Source organism: Cyprinodon tularosa, unplaced genomic scaffold (genome assembly GCF_016077235.1).
Source record: "Cyprinodon tularosa strain WSP-4 unplaced genomic scaffold, ASM1607723v1 ctg149, whole genome shotgun sequence".
NCBI classification, from domain to species: domain Eukaryota; kingdom Metazoa; phylum Chordata; class Actinopteri; order Cyprinodontiformes; family Cyprinodontidae; genus Cyprinodon; species Cyprinodon tularosa.
Window position 1 is genome coordinate 1209659 of NW_024038320.1, and position 25421 is coordinate 1235079.

At 38.5% G+C, this 25421-nt stretch overlaps 2 protein-coding genes across 4 annotated transcripts in view; both read right to left on the reverse strand.

The window, feature by feature from the left end:
* The window catches only part of ptp4a2b (protein tyrosine phosphatase 4A2b), a 28943-nt gene extending 17190 nt beyond the window's left edge, over window positions 1–11753 (reverse strand). For 2 of the 3 annotated variants that reach the window (XM_038279182.1, XM_038279179.1), the window contains exon 1: window positions 11602–11753. The gene's annotated coding sequence lies outside the window, so the exon portion shown is untranslated. The remainder of the gene's footprint in view (window positions 1–11601) is intronic. The other variant, XM_038279181.1, reaches the window with a different exon arrangement.
* Window positions 11754–17971: 6218 nt separating this feature from the next.
* The window catches only part of col8a2 (collagen, type VIII, alpha 2), a 63970-nt gene continuing 56520 nt past the window's right edge, over window positions 17972–25421 (reverse strand). Inside the window, exons 2-3 of the mRNA XM_038279183.1 lie at window positions 24015–24203; window positions 17972–21414 (exon numbers count right to left, since the gene is read on the reverse strand). Coding sequence (XP_038135111.1) covers window positions 19520–21414; window positions 24015–24177 — 2058 coding nt within the window. The 5' untranslated portion in view covers window positions 24178–24203 and the 3' untranslated portion in view covers window positions 17972–19519. The remainder of the gene's footprint in view (window positions 21415–24014; window positions 24204–25421) is intronic.

The window sequence follows — 25421 nt, forward strand, 5'->3', positions numbered from 1 at the left end:
TGGTTGAGTTGTTTCAGTACAGATATGTCAACTTTCTATCAATATTGTTACCTTTCTGTCAAGAGATTAATTGAAAACGTATTGTAAAAAAAAGAGAGAAGTAAAACCATTCAATCCACCTGAAGTCCATTGAAATGATCAGTTTTTGTCAGTCTAAAACCAGTAATATTAGTCATGAATAACAATATTTTATGTTAGGAACGAGCTATGCGCCGACAGTCACCACAAAACTACTTTTAGTTTTGGAGAGAAAATCCAGTGCAACAAATGTTCAGTAAACCTGCAGTCTAAAAACATAATTCAGAAAACCATTTCACAATGGATACAGAAAGGAAAAGCAAGGAGTAGGCTACAGCTGCTTCTACCAAACGTGTTTCTTTGTGAGTGGGAAGCATTTAACAAATATCCACAAATAGATATAGATGCAGAATGAAGAAACACATGTAGGACTATTCTCAGCCCTGTCCATTATACTGTGCCACAGCAGAAGAATACTTGAGTAACAATAGCAATATTGAAATATTTTCCAACTTTATAATGTTTGCCAAGTATTGTGGTTAACTGTGGATTTAGTGGGATTACTGTACTCTCATTAAACAACAAAACAAAAAGATAACCAAGAGTTCATATGAAACAAAGTAGTTGAGCCAATGTGTCCAAGGTCAATGGCTCCTATAAGCATAATTGCCAGAGTTTAAGGAATGTTTACTTAGGACTTGCATGGGTCAAAAAGCCCGGACTTGCCGTCCAATAATCACCCCTGGGTGAGATAAGGCAAGCTCTACTATGACTAGAGACATAACCTCCAGTGAATAATAGTTTCCCCAGAAACTGAGACAGCCACTAAAAAGAGAAAAATAAACAATGTAGAGGATACTATGGATCAATTTAGATGGGTTCAAGATAACCAGAGCAGCACAATAATAGGAAATCATTTGATGTCAATATAAATTAAATTTCTAGCAATACATTCCAATTTTCTTCTTTCCTCTTATTTTCATCAGTGTTCCCATCCTTCAGTGACCTTTTACAAAGTGCACAATGTTCTTTGTGTCCAGTAAGCATCAGCTGCTGTAACACTCTGACCCATTATTACATTATTAATTAAAAATGTCATTAATGAAAACGCTTATCTGCAATATGAATTGCAAACCCTGACAACGTGATGCATCTGTGACACATTTAGCAGAGTTAAGAGATAATCGGTGAAGACAATTGTGTTATTAAAAGTGGTTGAAAAGCTGGCAAAACAAAAATAGCTGTGTGTGTCCAGGGTGTTCTGACATGGCTTTATACAGGCGCCCTTTAAAAATGTTAAAACCGCCATCTGACCTGGCTGAATGTGGGACACCTGGGGATAATGTTAATTTAGGCAACTTTTTCATACTACATAAAAGCCCGATGTCAAACAAAAACTTTGTGGACAAGCAGAGCCGTCTAGCCTTTCAAAAATAGAAAGCATGTAAAGTGTATTTTCAACAGAAGTAATCAAAATGGGTGCAGATAAACTGCTTATAAAAAAAAAGGGGGAATTTTATTCAATCAAACTAAGTTACAGGTCTGCTTTATCAATGACTTTTAAAAACGTGTTGTCCCAGACAGCTGTCAGCACATCTTTTTTTAAAGGCATAATATTTAGCAGTAGCTTATTTTGGGACCTTCCTGATTAGATCCACTCATTTACTGGTAGCATGGTATATTTTAGTTTGTGCAAACCTTAAAAATGCATACTAAGGGGAGAGTGTTTTTACTGTCACATATCATATTAACTCCTAGTTTTTTTTTTAAGCTGATGATTTATGCATTGCCCTCATAGTTCCAATTGGCTGACAATGCAAGTTATGGGTTATGAGAAAAAAAAAACAAAAAAAAAACGAAAAACTGTCACTGTGTTTATGTGATGATAAATGTGCAAGCTGACTATCTGGTTCAGCCTTGCTGTATTCCCAAAGGACAGAAGCCAATGTTCTGTTGGAAGGCTTCTTGTTCTGGCTGTGTGTGTCCCTGTTAAACTAAGCTAGGCACAGTAGGTGGGGGGACATGAAACCCCCTCCCTATTCCTGTGAAAAGGAACACCCAGCACACATGAACTTGAATGGTTAAGGCCACTTATCACTTGCTTTACAGCCTTTGAGTGAGTACAGATAAACAAAGTAATGATCAAAGCCTTGTGATGGTGCTTAGAGGAGAGGAAAGGGCAGAGGAACAAACAAGAGGGACAAAAATGTCAGAACAAATGTGAACCCAAGCCAAGTGATAAAATGCAAAGTGGGGCTTCTATCACACAATTATTTAAATATCAAAATAAATATCAAAACCATTAAAGCCTTGAATTAAGCTGAAATACATCAGTTGAAAGCTTAACTTTCACAGTGGGATTTTTCCGTTTCTGGTGGTGGAATAGGTTAAGGCTGCTATGTTTTGTTTCCCAAAAAATATTCACAACCTTAGCATTATTAACCTTTTAAGATTCGGAAATCGCTAAAAGTACAGAACTCAGCTTTGAAGTCTGGTGATAGAGAGACACTGAGGAAAACGCGTGCCAACTTAACCTGTCCCATTAGATTAGCAAAGCAGAACTGCAGCCAGAAGATCCAGGATTTCTTCCATGATGCAAGCAACACCAGGAGGATGTGGCAAGGCATACGGGCAATCACAGACTAACCCCCTACCCCCTCAGCTGTAGAGGTGGTCAGCAGCACCAAAGTCATAGGGGTGTAAATCACAGACAACCTCACCTGGACTGTAAACACCACCTCACTTCTCAAAAGAGCACAGAAGCGCATGTACTTCCTGCAAAGCATGAGGAGAGCCCACCAGCCCCTACCCATCCTCACGACCTTTTACAGAGGCACCACAGAGAGCGTTCTGACCAGCTGTGTGCCGCAGCACCTCAGACTGGAAGAAGCTGAGAACAGTAGGGAGGATCATCCGGGCCCCTCTTTCCTCCATGAAGGACATTTCACTCCCAGCACTGTGTGTCCCGAGCCCGTAACATCATAAATGACCCCCACCCCCCCACCATGGACTGTTTTTCCTGCTGCCCTCTGGGAAGAGGCTTCGCAGCAGGTTCAGCAACAGCTTCTTCCCTACCGACATAAGACATGTCACAGACCCTGCATCATACGGAGAAAACCAAACCAAAATACTGCATATTTGCACCATATATATTTAATGCTCTGAACTTCCATATCCATGGCGTGCTGTAAGAGTTTAGCGAGCGGCAGACCGGTTTTGAGTGAGGGTGTGCACGAGTTTAAATGATGCAAAATGTTCTCCCTGAGCGCCCAGTTCAGTGACTTCAAAATTACACCAGGGATACTGTGCAAAAGAACACAAAATGCAAAATTTGCCTGAAAACTGACGGGACTGCCCACAGTAACACACCCAACCACTTCCAATGACTACAGCACAACCATGCTGTTGACTTCAAAAATCTGCAAAAGGCTCAATTACTGTTAAGCAAAAATAAAGAGAGGTAACATTTTTCTCCTGTTCAATGAGATATTGTTGAATGTTTAAAGCTGAATGGGTAAAGGACTTTACTATTTAATTAAAAGTAATGTGTAATGTGATTTATTGAAAGAGTAAATTATAAATAGATCAGTTGTATTTCCTGCTTATGTCTGCATTTCTGATAGAGAAGCCAGAGCATTCCTAGTTAAAGGTAAAACTGCCCGATTTATCGTGATATTGATTCGAGGTCATATCGCCCAGCTCTAGTGGGCGGTCCACTTTATCATAGTGCTGACTGGAGGTCCTCCGCTTAAAGCGCACTTGGAGAAATTTCACCACAGTGACCGCGACACGGAGACGAAATGTTAAGCAAGAACCCAACGTGGCCGACGCGAGTATTCACTCAGTGGGAATCACCATACTTTTCATTTTACCTCTGAACGTGAACATATGAACTGATTATACAGAATAACTTGCTCCCAAACCACAGGGAACTGTTAGATCACCCCTAGTAAACTGCCTAAGTCTGAACTTTTGCATGCTGTTAGTCATCTGTGTAAACCATTAAGTGGTGCTAAAGTTTATTTAAGAGGAACCTTTTTATGGTTTGTTTTGATGGCGGATTTATCTGAATCATTGATGTGCATGTGAATAAACTAGAGTTATGTACTACAAAAAGATGCAGGGATGGCTAAAGGAAAAATAAAGATCTAAAATCCGAACACTGCCCAGAAGAGATGCAGCAAGCATTTTTTTTTTTGCCACACTGCTACATGAGATCTTCTGACATTTGGAAGCAAACACTGCCTTCTGAGAGCTGCATCAGGAGTTTCCTGTTGCTATATCAACAATTATCTCTGTGGTAGCAACAACTGCTTCAACTGGGAATTTTGATGTCCCTCGTGAAGAGATCTGAATCATGTCTTCAACATCTACAGCTGGAAGAAAATAAAAAAATATATATATATATGCAGAAATAAAAGTTGAACTCTGCAACCAGATGCTTACACAGAACAAAGGCTAGACAGAAAACCATAGACAGAATTACATCTTTCTAATAAACAAACACACCGAGGAATTATGTTATTACCGTATTTTCACGACCATAAGGCGCACCGTACTAAAAGGCGCAGTCTCAGTTATGTGTCCCATTTCTGTATTTAACACACACATAAGGCGCACCGGACTATAGGGCGCGTTTTTTATATACAGGTACATGTCCTCTACTACCTTTAAATACCTCTACTGCGTATTTAAAAATACAGCGGGGGCAAAACTGAGTATGACTGTGCTTTATTCATGTATTTATTAAAAAGTATTAATCAAACCTGGCAGCTGGCCGTGAGACAGACACATCGCAGATGACACAGCGCTGTGATCACTCCTAAATTAACTTAAAATCCTGAAACCTGCCGACGGAATATGTTCGCTTTTATTGCCGGTATCCTGGTGCCTGCAGTTTAAATTGTTTAGATGAAAAACACCTGCCATCCACCGCGTGAACCCGGAGGCTGCCCAGCCTAGAGGCTGCTGATGAAAGGATTTCTGCTGTCGGCGCACCGCTGGTATGTGGGGGTCTGAGCCCCTCCGACAGAAATAGATAATCTGGATGAACTGACTGCAATTATTAAGTTTTCAGGTGGACTTTCTCACTTAAAAACATATTAAAACTACTTTATTCCCACTGATCACAGCAAACATAGCTGCAAGATTTAGATTATTTAGATGAAAAAACACCTGCCAGCCACCGCGCTGAAGAGGAGGAGACGCGCCCAGAGGCTGCTGTTGAATTAAGTTTTCAGGTAGAAAAAAAAAAAGAGCGGGAGCAAAACTGAGTATGTTTGTGCTTTATTCATGTATTTATTACAAAGTATTAATCAAACCCATCAAAGTCATCATCCTCTGTTTCTGAATAAAACAGCTGCGCTAAATCAGACATGCCAATTTCCCCTTCTTCGCTGTCAGTCACTTTCCGTGCAGCGCAGCTCCTCAGAAATAATGCCGGCTTTTGCAAAAGCTTGAACAACAGAGCCAGCAGACACGTTAGTCCATCTACAATCCATCCGCAAACTGTGGCGTAACTTGCCTGGCGCTGCCTTCCACTTATCCTGAAACTGTGGTCTCCGTCTGTCATCCATCGCTCCCACGCCGCTCGCAGCCTTACTTTGAACGGCCGCTTCACACTGATGTCGAGCGGTTGAAGTTCCTTTGTCAGACCCCCCGGGATAACGGCGAGCACAGCGTTCATTTGATTCACCTTTTTTTCACATCGGCTGTGAGATGGGCACGCAGCGATGGTGATGCGTGGAAAAAAACCACCTGGTCTCCTCACATAGGCTACACCTGCCTCAGCTACGCTTTCATCATCTCCTCATCCATCCAGCCTTTTCCATTTGCGTTAATATCATATGTCATCAGAGCGCTGTGTCTGTCTCGCTGTCAGCTCCCAGATCAGCTTCTCTGATTGGTTGATGCGGCGCGTCCAGCAGCAAAACTTCAATTTTTCCATCTCGAGCAGCAGCAGCGCGTTGGCAGATGCTTAAACGCTCCTGCTGCTCAAAACGCGCTGCAGGACCTTTTGCTGCACCTATACGCGCGTCAACCATTTACTTTGCATGTAAACTCGCTGCTTCTGCTGCACTTGCTGGGTCCGGTTCACACCGATGTCGAGCGGTTGAACAGCGAGCACAGGGTTAATTTGTTTCCCCATGTTTTTCACATCAGCTGTGAGATGGGCACGCATGGAGTTACATATTAACAGCGATGGTGATGAGTGGAAAAAAAAAACACCTGGTCTCCTTACATTCAGCCACTCTTTCATCATCTCCTCAATGGGGTGGTCTCAAAAGTCGCAGTTACAACACACATAGGGCGCACCGCACCATAGGGCGCACTGCACATTTTGAGGGGAAAAAAGACGTTTAAGTGCGCCTATAGTCGTGAAAATACGGTATAGCAACTAGTTACAAACCCCCTTACCTTTAGATCATCCTAAAGACCATGCCAGGTTGGGGTCATTTTCAGAGAATTTGACACCAAGTGTGACAAATTGAGTGTTTTTGATAAACTCTTTCACACACAGAGACAACAGATGCTACATGGTGCCAATTAGTGCAGAGGTTATAAGAGAAACATACGACTTTTTGAAGTAGAAAACACAGCCTTTTACAAGTTTATTAAAGCCTCTACATGCCGATCAAGACAGTTATTTCTTTACACAATCTATTGACATTAGTTATATTTATGAGCTAAATCACCAGACGCCTCTGAATGTGAACATTTGCGAACCCTTGTCAGCAGGGGCTGCAACTCGTTCAATAAAAAAATAATTTAACTTTATTGATCTCTGTTGGAGAAATTTACCTCTGCATTTAACTCCTCTTGGGGAGCAGTGGGCCGCCATTGTGTGATGCACTATGAGGTTAAGGGTCTTGCTCAGATACCCAGAATATCTGTGGGAGTGGAGCTCGAACTCACAACCTCAGGATTCCAAGGTCTATGCCCTAACTACTAGGCCGCCACTCCCCAAGTTCGCCATGTTTTCACATGGATTGGTCCACATAGTTAGACATTTCCCCACATCTGGACTTCCAGATGAAAATTCTGGCATCTTTGGTGCTGTAGTGCAGGGAAAATTGCATAATTTCGCCACGCAGGCCTAAAGGACACACCAAGCATAAACCATACTGTAGTCTGATGGTCAGTGTAAGGAATTCTGTACCTTCGCCTAAGCTGAACGCTGTGGCAACAACCAACTATAACTATGGCAAACATGGCATGACTCACAATTCACTTCAATTTAAGATAAAAAAAAAACTTTTTGTCCTGCCAATATACTCTCTTTAGTTGGGCTCCAGCTTACAAATATTTTGTTAATCGATTAATTTGTTGATTAATACAGTAATAGTCAGATAGCCAAAGATTCCACAAAGAAGAGTTTTGACATAATCAAACCAGGTGAAAGTAAAACTTTTCCACTTGAGTTCTGGATAGAGCATACTGACAGATGAAAACTTTTTCTTTAACATTAAACGAAAAATGTGTTTTTTTATTAACAATTTTGATATAATTACTGTTCTAAGTGGGATTCTCTGTTAGCTAAAAGCATGTTTTTGAATATCTATACTCCAGTTAATGATAAATCGATTACTAAATTATTTGATTATTTCAATAATCCGATAAATTGTTTAAGCTCTAGTTGCAGCCCTAGCATAAACAAAGAGCTCATGGCCACTTTTGCACAATTATATAAGTTCGTTTATTCAGTGGGTCAAAAGTGGCCAAGGACACCCTGCCTCCCATTCAGCATGAATTACAAAACAAACAGTACAAGAATAACCCCTAACCACACCAACATTATGCAAAGTTGTAATCTAAACAAAAGAAATTAAAAACAAGTGTTAAATACCAACTATGTAAAGCCAGTCTACACTGAACTGATAGCTCTACCTCTAAATACTCACAGGATCACCATGAGCAGATGGGCTAAAAGCCAGCAGGCAACAACACAGGTGGTGCTCTCCCCCAGTAACCAGCTTTGATAAGTTGGCCTCAAGTTACAGTACATGAGGTTCAGCTTTCACACTTACAGTAACCAAGGCTAAGAACTTCCCCTCTTGCTTTAGTGTATTGTACACATGTAAAACACAACCTCTTTAAATGTTAAGCAAGAAATTTTGCAAAAAGAAAAGGGAGGTTGAATGCAATGAGATTCACAGCACAACCAGCTGAGTTGGACCCGCCGCAAAGACAAAATGATTTGGACAAAGCGACTTAAAATGCTGACAAGTGTTTTGATATAGTATTAATTATATCTCAGTATTACCAACACCAATAATTTGGTCTTAACGTCACGCCCTATACCTTAGGCAAATTCATTCAGAACTGAAGAAAGCGTGGATATAACTAGGGCTGCAACTAATGACTATTTTCATATTCAATCGATCACTCGATTCTTTATTCGATTTACACTGAATTTAAACCAAATGAATCTAAAACTGCGCCCTTTGAGGACTTCAGGATAGAGCATATCAATGGACAGAAAATGTTTGTCATCTGAAATGCAAAATATTTATTTATCGATTTATTTTTTTACAATTTTGGAATAATGACTTATTTGAGTGGATTTCACTTTTAGCTAAAGGTCTTAATGTTTTACTCAAGTTACAGATCAATTGATTACTGATTTAGTTGACGATTGTTTCAATAACTGATTAATCATAATTAAGCTGATCAATTTTTTCAATACCAGATTTAAAAAAACAATCCATGTTTGCTAACAGGGCTTTTTTTTCTTCCTTCATTTGCTTTAATATGTGGCAGAGCAGAGACAATAGGCTACAGCTTGTGTACACAAGGAGCAGAAAACTATTCTAGCTTTTGAGGTGCCAAGAAGAAAAGCACATTTTGTTTCAGAGTATACATACTTTCCAAGAAGCACAGCTGCCAACTTAATTCCCATTCACTATAGCCTGTGACACACCCACAAATAAAAAAAATAAAAAAATCCCATAGCTGCTACATCCATTAAAAGTCTTGGTATCAGCATAATTTGATTGTAATACTAACAGTTTAAACGCAAGCAGAGACTGTACTGAAACCCAGTCAAAGGGACAATGCTCTACAATGAGCAGATTGTCCTGATTTTCAGGGGAACCCAGCATTAACCCTGCACTAACTCTTTACCAGGGACATTTATGATTCATATCAGGTTCCAAATGAAAATAATGAGCCACTGATAAAAAATTAAAAAGAAAACCCAGGCTCCTGCTGTGGTGTCTCATCTTTGAATTTAGGCACTCCAGTTTATATTGAGTCTCAATCAAATTGTGAAGCATAACATTTAAAAAAAAAGCACACTTTATTAGAAATTGGTTGATGCTACTCAAAACAAGGTTTAAAATGAAAACCCTGTTGCTTTACATCAAAAAAAGAAGGCCCCACCTTCAGTTCAAAGCTTCAGGATATCCGCTCTTCATCATGTGGGACCATATAAAGTCTCTGAATGAAAGTTGTGCTCTTAAAGATTGAGTTAAAGAAATGCTGTGTCTAGACTAGCAAGTGCATCATGTGCTAATTAGCTGAAAGCAAGCTCACCAGAAGGAATAACCTGTGTGTTAAAACATGAGTCACGTATAAAGACTTGAGTTGGCATTACCCAGAATGCCAGATATGCTGGTCTTTCATAAAAACAAACCTTCAATTAGCTGCCCCGAATAGATACGGTCGGAACAACTCATATGTCAACAAAAGGCAGCATAAAAAGATCTTAATGTCCCAAGTTGTCAAACCTACCCCCCTCTATAAGCTAAATGGGTCACCTTGCAGTGACTCACTCATAAGAAGGAATGTATAATTAGCTTACCTGTTACTCATTCACTTATCCACCCAAGTTGGCAGGGAAGTTTAAAGCCTCAGTATGGTATCAACCACAAACTGAAATTTACTACCAGCTACAAAACGGGAATGATCGCAAGGCCATAAATCAAAAACTGGTCAACCATGGGAATTTGCAGGGGCCTTTAGTGTCACAGCTGCTCAAGTCAACTTCCTCCCCAACTGCATTTCCTCATTTTACTTCGGCTAAAAATGGTGGGGTGTTTTCTGTTTTCAAAAACCAAGGAAAGGAATAGAAAACAGGCCTAAGTATGCACTTAGCAGCATTTTTAAAGGAACATACAATTAAACTGTTAAAACAGACAGGTGATAGTACTGCATCTGTGTTGAGTAGAGTTGGTATGTCACTATGAGAAAGTCTGCCGCTACTTTATGCTCCAGTCAATATAGTTTACTTTCATAAAGGCCACAACATCTCCACAAAAGCAACTATTTCTGTACAAAGGGTTTTTTTTTGTTTTTTTTATCCCTATTTATAACAAAACAGATTTAGAGTTTTGTGCATTTTCTAACATCTAACAAGCCTAGGTTTGGGAAAGATATGAAGTTTAACTATTGGTCTGAGAAAACAGTGTTTGGCTTTTTTTCTTTTAAAAAAGCTGCAGTGGATTCTGCTCATAAGATACAATATTGTATCATTTTAAAGGATCGCTTGAGTTTAAAGCAGAAGATTATACATATATTGTACAAATGTATAAAAAATAAATATCTGAACTAAAATTATAGCCATTTCATTTCATCACTTATTTTTTAAATGTTAATCCTCCGCATATTAGAACGTAAATGGGCGACATGCAATTAAAAAAAACTAATTTGTAACCGTTTAAAATGCAAAATTTCCCACCATTTTAAACGACCTTAAATACTCTTTTTAAAGGTGGATCTAAGTAGGATGCCTAGTTAAAACAACGCCCTGGATCCCGGCGTCGAACACACGGGACAACAGTGCTTCGGGTTTAATATTTATCACATGGCGTGGGAAGGAAAAAAAAAAAAAAAAACGGTTAAGGCAGTCGCCATCTGGGTTTCGAGACTACTATGTCAAAATTAATGACGGCAGTCTATATAAGCACGAAGCCCCAGAAAATATGACATTCGCAAAAGCACAGCTGGGATCTGTGTTACAGATATATCAACTGAAAAACACAAACCAACCCCACTGGTTAAAGGCCAAATAGATCGTAGAGCAGTCTGCTAAGCTAGAGCTGCTCCGCTAGCTAAAATGTACAAATAATAATAATAATAAAACGGTATAATCACCTTTCACCATGACACTATGGAAAAAGCCATCTATTACTATTACACTTTTGTAACGTCAAAAGTGACCCAGCAATTGGAACAAAACCCGATAGAGGTTTCCCCGTTGATAGTGATGACAATAGCAAGCTAGTACCGCTACATTAGCTAGCAGATTAGCCTAACTCCGAAATTTACCGTCACCGGGAGCAACAATAAACCAAATAAACTCTCAAAAAGTTCGTCTTTATTTAAACGTCGTAGCTCTCAAATAAAGAAAACAACCAAACCGGTAATATTTCATTTTTGTAAAATACATTTTAACTGTCACGCGGCGACAGTTGCAGCTGTCCAAGCTACGAAGCTAAGCTAACCGTGGTTTGCCTTATCAGAGCAGCAAATTACTACTTCTGGTGCGTATTTATATAAGCCCTCTAAAAAAATGTAAAACCCACGTTTTGGTTAAAAAAACCCAGAAACAATACGTTCACAATATTATCGCTGAATACTTACAAGGATCAGGTTGAACATTGAAATCCCGTAACTACCCCGGAGAAAGTGGAGGGAGTGCAGACACCACTGTCAGGTCGCCTTTTTGTTCCTCTTCACTGTAGCATCCTGAATTGTCGTTGGAAGCCGTGCTCGTTTGGGTGGGCGGAGCTTCTTGATGCGTTTGTGGACCGTTGGAAACTTTAGTGACAGGAAATGTGAACTAATTAGAGACGCTAAGTTTTTGCGGAATGCAATTTTGAGACATTCCTAAAGCTATTTCAAAGCAAAAGACACATTCCTGCCAAGCTCATGTAAAGTCTGTGATTTATGGGCAGACGTTTTAAATGCAGGTTATTTTACAGCTAGTTCAAATGTCTAGTACTGTAACCTCGAAAAACACGGAAACACTGCCTTGCGGTCTAGTTAATCTAGCTAAATAAAAACAGCAAAAAGTAGAATTTAAAGCCAAATGGACAAATTGAGAGCTCAGATAGGGTTTTTTCGATTCAAATTTTCGATAATTTACTAATATGTACTATAATCAATCAACAAATCAATAGGTCAATCAATTGATCGTTATTGACAACTGCAATTTGCATTTTAATAGAAATTAGTTTCATCACATACATTACATTTACGTGCAGTAACAAAAAGAATCTTTATAGACCTATTATAAAAGCTGTTTTTAAAATAGATCTGTAGTGTTTAACCTCTTTGCAATTCTAAGTAATATATTCTTCCTTCAAATTCTGTAGCTGCTTTATAATTAACCTCAAATAAAATCAGATGTTAATTTTAAACCTGAAAAAGTAAGTATCCAGATATTAAAAAACTAATTGTCTTTATTTATTTATATTATAGGATAAAAATAATTGCCTCGTAAAATAAATCCGTCATGAGAAAATGAAAAAAAAAGTTAGTAGCCCCAACACCGAATCGGTAATGCATTTTACCAGGAACACCCAAACGCTACACAGAGGGTCTGGCGTCAGCAAGACGTAAGAGGGATCCGGGTGAATAATGACAACTCACAATGGTGACGACATTTCCAGAAAGTTAGAACAACAAATGATCCCTGTGCTCATGGGTTATTTGTTTTATATATAGATATAAAATGTCACGTGCCAATGGAATCAAATAGCAAAATAGTTAAAGTGAGCTTATTAACTAACAATAGTGTTTTGGATCAACTTTACGTCTTTAAAAACTATATATACATATGTATATATATATATATATATATATATATATATATATATATATAGTTTTTAAAGATATATACATATATATATATATATATATATATATATATATATATATATATATATATATATATATATATATACATATATAGTGTAATACTTATATATACACATATTTACAAAAAGCTGTTGAATATTGAACAGTGTATTTTCTGTTAATTTCTTAATTCAGCGGCAAGCTCAATTAAGGTTTGTATCAGCTGTACAGTCTAAGATCTTCAGTGACTCAAAGGTTTTATCAGTAGATCCATCATGGATCTTCAGTAATCTCTGAGATAGTCTGTATCTTTACTGGAGTTCTACAGCTCCCTCTAGCTACAGCACCCTTACTTGCAACCCTTTAAAGAACCAACTGTGCTGCAATACATGAATACTGGTTTGTAAATCTCTCCTGAAATAGCTGTTATATATACATCTCAGCGTGATTAAATAGAATTAAATATTGAATTGAAAAATTAATCTTTTATTTTTATTCATTTTTTTTTAATCACAAATGTCAGCCAACGTATGCAGACAGTGAGAGGAGTCTTCTTTGCAGAAAGGACTGCATTATAGTGGCTTGGCGATGATCAGCCTGTTGTTCTGCTGAGGTATAAAGGAATCAACTTGCTCTGATAGTGGCCTCCAGCTCGTTTGCATTGTTGACACTCTCTCTTCTCATTTTGCCTCTCACCTGACAAAACCCAGCAAATTATCTTTGTGGTTTAAGTCAGGAGAATTTGCTGACCAAATTACTTAAATGTTTTGCCGTGTAGACGTGTGCCAACTCCATTTGGAAATGAAAGTTAGCATCTCAATATTGTTTATCAAGAGATGCAGACATGAAATGCTCTAACTTTTTGATGCAGACTTCAGACTTGATAAAAACACAGAGGACAAACAGGACATATGACAGGACTTTGCAACTGTTTATAGACAGTGTTACTTCACATTGGACCTCAAGCCAGTCCATGTCTGTCTTTTTTCCACACTTTGGGGTTCTTTATATCCAACTTTAATGCGATGTTTACTATGACCTGAAAAGAAAAGTTTAGAACATCTTAGCCCATGTTAAGGATTTGTGTAAGGGGCCAATTGAAGAACTGAATCCCCAGGTAAATTCCCCCCAAAATCCTAAATCATCTTTGCAATCTCCACTGATTCCTGTTGTTCATTTTTTACCTACTGCATTTCTTTTCCTTCCACTAAACCTCCCATTACCATGTTTCAGCGAGGCTTGTCAGCGATCATCCCAATAATTATTTTAATTTCTGAAACAATAAAACAAACCAAAAATGATTTAATGCAATAGTTTAATTTCCTAATAAACCAAGTTTTGAGGTGTTTAATAGCTGTAAACCACATCATTAAAAATGTATAGTAATAAAACCTGAAAAGGCTGCACAGTGTAGCAGTGGGAAGCACTGCTTCTTTGCAGCACTAAGGTTTTGTGTTCAATTCCCAGCCTGGGGTTTATCTGCATAGAGTTTGCATGTTATCCCTGAGCATGCATGGGTTCTCTCCAGGTACTCCGGCTTCCTCCCACAGTCCAAAAAATGACTGCTAGCTTAATTGGCTTCTCTAAATTCTCCTTAGGTGTCAGTGTGCGTGAATGCTTTTTTGTCCTTTATGTCTTTGTGTTGCCCTGTGATGGACTAGCGGCCTGTCCAGGGTGTACCCTGCCTCTTGCCCATTGGCAGCTGCAGATAGGCACCAGAACCCCTTGCAACCCCAGTAGGGATAAAGTCTGATGGAAAATGGATGGATAGAAATCCTGTAAACATATACCCACATATATACTAGTTTCACCTCCTGAAATATCCAATTTTAATTCCCATAAATGTAAATCTTCTATGAGCACTAAATTAAAGAATCAAGGCATGAGACCAAAACACACATTTTTTTTCTCTCTTTTTATTGATGTGTTATCAATACAATCAAGTACTGTAGATTTTGTATAAGCAGACAAACATTTTCAATCAAAATAAGTGCATTTTATACCCATATTCTATTGCAGAGAGTGCAAGCAATAGTGATGTATAACAAAAATAAAAACAAAAACATACACTACTACGTTGTATGCGACATGTAAGAAAATAAACGTCCAAAAATAATCCTTCACAAACAACTCTAAAATGCTAACTACATGTTATAAATGCTATTAAGTTGTCAATGCTATTAAATACCATTTGTATGTTCTAGGCTTCGGTGGTCAGTTTTGGCATTCCTATTAAATTATCAGTAATGCATAAATACATCATTAATTTCATGTGCAAATGGGAACGGCCGTTTGTGTTTAGAGAAAATAAAAACAAACAAATTTCCCTTCAAGAACCGAAGCAAGGCTGCTGTGATTTTTTTTTTAATTCTTGTTTTTTATATTTCTTCTTTTTTTTTTCTTGTTGTTGTTTAATAAAGACACAAAGAAAACAGTTCTAAGATATAATTTGCAACCGAAGATCTTACTGACACTTGTTAAATGATTTGCACATGATGCAAACTCAGCAAGCAAGTGACATTGTCAATGAAAAATTAAGGACAGAGAGCAATAAGCACAGGTGACTCTCATCAGCGCTTCTTTTGTTCAAGAATAAAAGACGAGCAAAGAACAAAACACACGACGAACATACAGCACAAAACAAGTCTAACAATGCGTTACAAACCTTATAACATTGATACATAAGCAGATTTTGGGGTGATCATGATATATGAAGGCAACTGTAAGCGCATTACGTTGGACAGAATACTGATTAGGCATGATCCTACACTGCTTTTCCAAAAGAACTTAAAGAGTTACCCTTTAGTGATAGATCGTGGATGCATTTTAGAAAAGAAAAATCAGCATACATTATTTCTAACTGCAGAGCTCAATGTTAGGCACAAATATCATTGTAACAAGTGTTTGGGCACTGTAAGCAGATTCTGGTTTAAAGCAAATAAAGGAGAAAAGTCTGAGTTTTCTGTTTAATTTACATCCACAAAATCCAATGTATTTAGGTTGGGATGTGATGTGTTGGATCACTACAAAACTCCTGCAAAACTGGGATCTGAAACCATGAAAATTGTGGTCATTATTTGTATTAATAATACTGTAAAATACAGTGCAACTAAATGATTGATAAACATTACTATACTGTATTGGTAAGAGTCGTCTGCATTTACTTTAACCTCATTGAGAATACAGCTCTTCAGACAAGGTTGAACAACATAAGGGAAAAGTGAGCAACACAGAAGAAAGGTCAGGGATACAGGTGGGTAATGATATGAACCATGAGCTTTGAATTTCTTACAGATCACTGTTGAATCCACCACCTAAAAGTGGGAACAGCATGGCACAGCTGCAAACCTACCAAGACATGACTGTCCGACTAAACTGGTAGGTCGGGTGTGAAGAGGATAAGTCAAAGAAACAGCCAAGGTGTTTGTCATCCTGGAGGAAATGCAGATACATACAACTCAGGGGGTTCTACAAGGTGGTGTTAAAACAAATTTTCTATACTTTTCAGACTATTCTCTTTTCAGTTTACAATACTGCAGAACTTCTAGCGGCCATTCACATTAAATACATTGAAGTCTGTGGTTCTGGTACAAAACAAACAATAATTTAGCTTTATTGATCTCGCATTGGAGAAATTTACCTCTTTATTTAACCCATTCCCTTGGGGAGCAGTGGGCTGCCATCATGGGGCACCCAGGGAGCAGTGTGGGGTTAAGGGTCTTTGCTCAGCGACCCAGAGTGGCAGTCTGTGGGAGTGGGGGTCAAACTCGGAACCTCAGGATTCCAAGCTCTATGCCCTAACCACTAGCCTGCCACTTTAAATTATTTAAATTATTACAAAAGTATAAGACATGAATACTTCTGCAGGACATTGCATATACGAAAAAAAATGTGTCCAGGTCATGCATTGTGTGTTTTTGCTTGGTAACACCAGCTGAAATAAGCACCTTTCAAAATGTTTTCTATTCTTGTTTGATTTGGTTAAACTGAGAATCAGAGGAGGCCATTATTCCATTTATTATTTCAAAGCGTGAAACAGCCCATTCAGTGTTAATCAGAGAGAAAAAAAAATTCTCAATATTATTATCAGTATCTTGTTTCAGTTTTTGGCTGTTTTCCATGTCATGTGAATTATGTATTTCAGTAGCTACATCTCTTTTCTCCTCCTTTTTAGCACAGACTGGTGATGTAAAAACTCCTCAGGAATTCCTGCCAAAACCCAGAGGGAACGGAAGCATTCAGAGTTTTAGATTCTCAAGCGTTCTTGAGAAACATTAACAGAATGTTGATGATGATTCTGAAAACTTTGTAACCTCGTTCAAGTTTATTATTATCTTTGTTGAAATATTCATGACCTGACTTTTTAAGGGGGATGACATGACACAGCCAAAAAAAACAATCACCCACACACACACACATGTATTGACAAAAAGAGCGTATCTTTAATGCTTCATCCAGCAGTAGTGAGTAAACACAGAGCTCTTACCTCTGACCTGCTACCTCTTCTAGAACTAAACCAGGGGTTTGCTGAATGTTATACAACCTGTATTTCACAACCAGTGAACTTCTGTGTGTCCCTTTGCTTATTCACTTAAAAAGGCGAATCAGTTATAATTTGGAATGATTAGATCCTTCAGGATTATTGGCAGTCCTGGTAAAAATGCATAAAAAAATAAAGTTTTTTTCCTAAAGAATGAAACGTTTTAAATTTAATTAACTATATTTATTCAAATGGTTAAAAAGAGATACCAATCCATTCCTGTGAAATAAATGTAACAGAGAAACAGGGTGCAATCTCAGAAAATTTGAACCTTAAGAAAACAAGCTGTTGCAGTAAGGTTGGTGAGCTGAAAGGTATTAATTAGGAGATAAAATAAACATATTTCCAGTGAAATTAATTAAATTTACAATCAGAGCAAAATGGAATGTATTAGCCACACTTTTTGGGGCGTAATAGAAAATAGGGTCACAATAAGACTTTCACTCAAATTCAGACTTATATGCACCAAAATATGCTGTTGATAAGTCTATTAATCTTGGCAAAATGAGGCAAAGTTTTTGATTTACAATAACCCTATATAATAGCATACACTACCCCCCCCCCCCCCCCCGCCCCTTAAAAAACAAAATAAATGTTTTTTTTTTTTCTTTCTTTTACCAAATGACAGTTCATAATTGTACACCACTGCTCCAAGACAACTATTAGACGTCACCTACATGCAAAACTGTTTGGGAGATATGGCAGATGATACCTCCACTAGGTGCTTGGCTTTAGACAAAATATGAATATGTGGCAAAAAACATGTAACTCCCACTGTTAGGTAAAACCATCTGAAACCTCCCACCCTGTAAAAAGAAGCTTTCCTATCTACTAATGGGCAATTTCAAAAGTATGAAGAATCTTTACCAAATAAACTTGATTAACTTAAATAATAGATGTTCTAAAAAAAACACGTAAGTGAATGTATCCAAGACTTTTGATATATCTTTACCAGAAGTGCCAAATACTGTGTTAGATGTATATTGGGATATAACTCTGCTTTCAAAGAAAGAAGCTAGGTTCAAAAATCGGATGTCTGTGTCTAAAAAATATTTGGGAAAGAAGGTAGGAACTTTTATTTCATTGTTATTAACGAGGTTCTCTATTTCTAAAATACAATCAAGCTTTAGGCAGTTTCACCGATTTTTCTCTTATAATTAGAATGGTATTTTTCCAACTAGGAAGATATATAGAATTATTTGTTCACAGAATACCATATTGAAGCAGATTTATGAAAGATGGAGCATTTGAAAAGCAAGCCTCTGGTGCAATATGCCACCAAGTGCAAAAGGAAAAATATACATCACTCAATAAGACTGCTATACCAAGTTAATTTACCAGAACGCAGTCTTTACTGCCCATTTGAGGATAATTTTGGTATCCACTCTACTGCATGTTAAAATATATTCTATCTATCAAATCCTAATTTGTCTTGAACAATAAGAAAAAAACATTGACACAAAAGATGCACCTAGTAGGCTCGTATACCATCAAGTAATAAATTATAAATCTCTCTCTAGAAGTTGGGTGGCAAATTAAAACGGACCAAATCAAAGGTATCACAGGACCAGATGCCCTGATTTCTTTTTACATAACTAGCTGTCAGCAGTTCAGTTGTTGAAGTGTTACTCTAAGTGCAGGTTTTCCAATTCTTTATTTTAATTACACACACAGAAGTGACCGGTGTCTGAAACGTATCCCCCTCCTTCCCCGAGTTTTGGTGACCTTATTGTCTGACAGTATGTGCAGTCACACGGGAAGGTCTGTTACTCGCATGTTACCATGTAAGGCACTTACAAGTCTGAATCCAACAAACAAAAGCGACATTGATGAGGAGGTTCAAATAATGATAACGAAATATGACAATATAATAATTAAAATAATATAGCCTAAAAAACATCACAAAATACAACCCAAGACGAACATTTGATGAACATTGAAATATAAGAACACAATATGACAATGCTTCCCCTGCCTTTCAAATCTTTAAACATAATTCACAATTTTTTTTTTTCAAACTGAGACTGCGGAGGGTAAGAGAGATAAGGTCATGGTAGTATTCTCAAAATGTTATGGGGGGTGTTTCAACTAAGGCTGCAGGTATCTCGGGTATAGGGCTGATCTGAGGCACAATTTCAGGAACATTTTATAAGGGAAAGGTTATGTGGGACAAAGCAAGAATCCTGAAAACGAAGAGTGAATGTACTCGGTAGAGTAAAGGCCATTTGCTTGATCTGAAGGCATTTGAACCCAGACCTCATCACCTTCCTTCAGCTCTAGTACTGCACTGCCAGATGCTTGGTCCATGTAGCCTTTCTTGTATTCATCATAGGTGTAAGTGGCTGGTACATTGTTCTTGTACAAAGCCACCCAGAGGCTAGTTCCCTTTACGTGCATGTGGTACGCAAAGTAGTAGACGCCAGATAAAGGAGCCGTGAAGATGCCAGTTGCAGGGCTGTAGGCATTTTGACCATTATACAGCGTCCTATCAAATTTGATTGGCATACCAGAAGGTGGGAATGGCGTGGTAAGAACGGCTGTGAAAGCTGGTGCTAGTGAGGCAGACAGAACTTGAGTGTATGCAGGACCTTTTCTGTCCCCTGGCACTTCCTCCCCACCCAGTCCTGCATCAGTGGCCCCCGAAGCAAGAGTGTGGCCATTTCCAGGAGGGCCAGGAGGCCCAGGAGGACCAGGCGGACCAGGGTTACCATTAAGCCCAGCAGGCCCTGGATTTCCTGGTGGGCCTTGTGGACCTATTGCTCCCTTTTCCCCCAGTTTGCCTATCCCTGGAGGCCCTGGTAGTCCCGCATCACCCCTTGGTCCAGGGACACCCTGTGGCCCCATAGGACCCATAGGCCCTTGGAGACCAGGAATTCCTGATTGGCCCCTGGGGCCTGGAATCCCCATAAAGCCGGACTCCCCTTTGGGCCCTGGAGAACCTGTCAACCCTGGATTCCCAGGTGGACCATTTTGCCCTCGCTCACCTTTAGGGCCTGGTTTACCAATAGAACCATGAGGACCAGGGATACCCTTTTCTCCTGGGACACCAGGTCTCCCAGGTAAACCACTGGAACCTTGGTCCCCTTTGAGTCCAGGCAGACCTGGGGGTCCCTTGGGTCCTAATTCTCCCTTCGGCCCTGGAATTCCATGTTTTCCTGGAAGCCCCATTGGACCCTGAATGCCTGGTGGCCCTGGTTGTCCGTCAAGACCTGGCACCCCAATTGGACCAACCATTCCTTGTTCCCCTTTGTCCCCTTGGAGACCTGGATATCCACTGTGACCCTTCTCCCCCTTTGGACCATTTAGACCAGGTTTTCCGTAACCAGGTAGGCCAGGATTTCCAGGACTACCCCGAGTTCCTTGTTCACCTTTAGGGCCCACTGGACCTGGTGTTCCTGGGAGCCCATCAAGACCAGGCTTCCCCAACCCAGCTGGGCCTGGAAGACCTTGAAGGCCTGGTGGCCCAGGCAGCCCTGGTTCTCCTTTATTCCCTGGAAGTCCTTCGTCACCTTTAAGTCCAGGTGGTCCCGGTGAACCTTTTAACCCTGGTTTGCCAATACCAGGAAATCCAGGTGGTCCTGTACTGCCTTTTAGACCTGGAGGGCCCCTGATACCTGGAGTTCCTGGTTTACCATTGCCATTTTCCCCCCTAAGTCCACGTTCACCTGGTGGTCCAGCAGTGCCTTTTAATCCTGGCTCACCACGAGCTCCAGGGGGTCCTCTGATACCTGGGAGCCCAGGCTTTCCATTCAGAGATAAACCAGCTGGGCCGGGGACACCAGGGGGCCCAGGAAGTCCATGGGGACCTGGTTCACCACGAGGTCCAACTTCACCATTAAGTCCTGGCATTCCATTTGGCCCAATCTTTCCTGGTAGACCTGGAAGTCCAGGTTTACCAATTCCAGTAAATCCTGGAGGCCCCTGAGGACCTGGTTGTCCATTGAGACCTGGTTTCCCCAGTCCCGGTGTTCCTGGTAGTCCTGGTGGCCCAGGAGGACCCCTTGGTCCAGGTTTCCCTTGAGGACCAGGTTCTCCCTTCATCATAGGTGGCATATCTAGAAAGTATAATCAAAAGATTAGAATTGCTAAAAATTAAAACCATTTAAATAGTTAAAATGAGGAATCCTGTTTGCATCTATCTGTGGCAAAAAAATCTTATAACTTTGTTCTTATAATTGCTTCTAAAGCAATTACAGATTTCACAGTCTTTACATGTTATCAGCAAATGGCTCTTTTAAACAAAACTTACTACTGAAATTTGTACTGTTGTAATTATGCATATACAGACGCTTAGAAAAATAAAGATTGTTTAACATAATTATTAATAAATAAACTAATCAGAAATAAATATACAATAATAATTAGGGGTATGGCTAACAATGACAAACAATTAAAAGGGATAGTTTGAATTATTAATGAAACAAGTAAACCTGGCAATACTGAGAAAAACTAATGGAATTAGCATGCAAATTCAGAAAGCGTATTGTTTGAGTGGAATTAAAATGAGTTAAACAGTGGGCATCCATGGGACATATTTTTCTTATTTTAGCTGGTGAGCCTGTTAACATTTTTATTGCATAGAAACAATATTTTCAAATTTTTCCAAATAACCTTAACAAAAATGTAATATTCAGGCTTGATAAACCAAACCAAAACCAAACCAAAAAGTCCACAATACTCATTTTATGGATGGATGGATGGATGGATGGATGGATGGATGGATGGATGGATGGATGGATGGATGGATGGATGGATGGATGGATGGATGGATGGATGGATGGATGGATGGATGGATGGATGGATGGATGGAGAAAACATCTGTAAAACTGAGGATCCTACTTACTTTAAAAGAAAAACAATGCCCCTGACTGAAGCTTGTTTTCTTCATTTTGTGAAATAAAAGTATCACCTGATTGACCAACAATCAAGCAATGTTAAGTATGACTTCTTTACATGGATCCTCCCCAGTCAACATCATTTTAACATCAGTACATCACAATATTACCTGTGGCACATTGTGAGTAGCATTTAAGAGATTGATACAGAAAATGTTGGAACATACCCAAAGAAAAAATCTCTCCATGATATATATTATTGTGTACTGCTTTCAAGTTTTAACTTGTTGTAGGTAAGGCTTATATCTATAGAATTATTTAGTTAAAATGCCATATCTTTAATCGACATGAAATCCACTCCCCCAGAAACAGGCAAGGAAACATCTGATAAATATCTGTTTCAACTTGAATGAATAAAAACTATTTACAGTTGCATTTTTTTGACTGCTCAGGTTATATATTCACACTGTTACCTTTACAGGAGACATGATCTAGACATCTTGGGGGAATGTTAGCACCTTTTTATACAAGTGTCTCTGATATTGCACATATAACCTAAAGCATTTAGCCCCCTCTGCTGGCACTGCAGGAGATGAGCAGCCATTTAGTGACAATTGCATTGCTACTAAATGTCCTAAAACTAAGGTTTTGGCAGTTGAAAACATGCTGCAGGCAATTTGAATGGTGACAATCAATTCTCTCTGTGTGTCAATACTCTATTTATTTGCTGAAGAGTTAAAGAAAAAATTGTTGAACTCATCTCTAATTTCTTTTCATCTTAGAAAGAGGTTTTGTCAACAGTAATTGTTGCCTTCAGGAAAGTCTTTAATTGGTAATTTTCAATTTATCTTTGACATTGTTATTACATTATTATAGAGAATAATTATATTTATTTTATTTAGGATTAAGCTATCTTTTTCTTTTTTTTTTAAAGCCAGAAATGTTTATCAAAGACATGTATGAATGTATGAATTTCTGCTCGTATGTTTATTTTCTTTCTTAGAAAGGCTTCATGTTCTTGAATTAAGTAAATAATGAAGTAGTGAGGACTGTGGGCCACTAAGCGGCAGTAAAATCATTTTATCCAATTGAAACCATTTGCAAAAGAGCAGCTTTTAGCTCCTAGATGTGAATCCACCCAAAAAACAATCCCTCTGGACTTGTTAACTTTCCTGGCAGATCTTAAAAGTTTCTACAGGAGAATTAGATACTAAACATCAACATCAAATATTCCCACCATCTCACTTATGTTGTTTTCCTTCAACTGTTAGTGCTATTTTAATGTCCTTGACTATATTTGCTCTCAAATTTGCTTTGAAAAGTGGGCCTCTTATTATACTCCCCACCTCTCACATGATCCTGAACTGCCTGTGTGTACTTTAAGTCCAATTTGATAATGGCGGGGAGTGATAGCATGCATTTGTTGTAGAATGATGGTAACCCTCCACCCCACCCCCCTCTCCCTTCTTCTTTCACTGAGTGTTTTTTCAACTAATTTATTTTGATTTCCATCACACTCTTTCCTGGGAAATATGTGATAAAAACAATGAAGTAACGGCATCCAGATGGTGAGGGGAACAAATAGCCTCGTTCACTCACTTCTACAAACATTTGGCAATCAGCTCCTTAATAGGCCCCTGATGAGCACTGCCAAATTCCAAAGGAGTTATATTTGTGTACATTAGGCAAAGGTTTCAAATATTAAGTCTATTTCCAAAAAAAGAATGGAACTATTAGGCCTCATTATGGCTATGTGGTCTGTTCCTACATGTGTTTAGAAGGTTGTGAAAATAAATGAATTGCAAACATAGATTATTTACCAACATAATGTCCTTTCCCCTCTCGAAAAGGAGGTCCAACAGGTCCTTTCATCATAGGCTGCATGTACTTCATGTGGGGTATGGGGGGGTAACCTCCACCAAGAGCACGGCCCCCAAGCATTAGCAGGACACAGACAGGAGCCAACAGCATGGTAACTAGCATTCCAGGCTTCTTATACACAAAAAGATCTGCAGGTGAGAAAAAAAAGACAGATCATTTAGATTTACTTTTTACTACTTCCTCTTTTAAAGAAAAAAAATTTACATCTATCTAAATCTTCTGTTCAAAGAGCATCATCAAATAGGATTTAATGCAACATTTTACATGGCATTTTAAATCTTTTGAAAATAAAGATTTGCTTTGAAGATTAGGAGACGTGTTGCTGAATCATGTTGCTCCAAAAAACAAGAATCATTGAAAGGTATCAGGAGCCATGCTTCTATTACAAACGTGTAACAAACATGGTTGATATCTGCTAATTACAAAAGAAAATCAGCTTTAGGTGTTTCCACTTAAAAACAAATGCCTATCATTGCAAAAAAAATCTGTTGTATTCTCAGCCAAGATAACATGTGCATTTCCACAGTGCCAGTTATTACACATTCATTGTTGGCCTAGGAATCTTTGGTTAGTTGTTGTTTCCAATAAAATTGGTCCCCAATAATGTATGTTATCAATGTCTGCTATAAATGTTGTCTCAAACTACTGTCCCAGTACAAAAACTTAGAGAAATTTTATTCATTTTTTTTACAAAATTGCTAACTTTTATTGTACAAATTAGTTATTTATTATTTAAATCTGAGAAATATGTTAGTCAATTTAGATAAACAGCAGATGGTCTAACCCGAAAAAAAGAAACTGCAACCGTTTTTTTTTTATTTACTTAATCATATTTAGTTACTTAAACAAAATAGTTTTATGTCCTACCCTGCTAACATGACACAATTCTGTTAAAATAACTAAATATGATTAAGTAAATGCAAAAAACAATGGTTGCATTTTTTTTTTCCAGTGTGGGTCAGAGCACTGAAACAAACTACTATGTTTGATGACTGAACGGAGGATGTAGTGTTCTTTTTAGACTTTTAAACTTGAAAACTCACTCTTTGCCTCATAAGTTATTATGTTCTCTTTAGATATACACCTCTTTAGTGGTAAACTCTTGAACCCATCTTTTCTATGAGTAATTTTAAATTGCAAGTTATAAATCTCTACATGTTGCATATTTTTACTGAAGTGTCAACAGAGACAATATTAGATTTTGATGACTTTAAGCATCCACAGTATGCCTTTCTTTCAGCCCCAATACACCCTACTAAGAGACAACCACACTGTTCTTGTCCACATATTTTTAAGAGCTATGGTCCTATTCGAACAGATAAACCACCTGTAGACAGTTGCTCTGT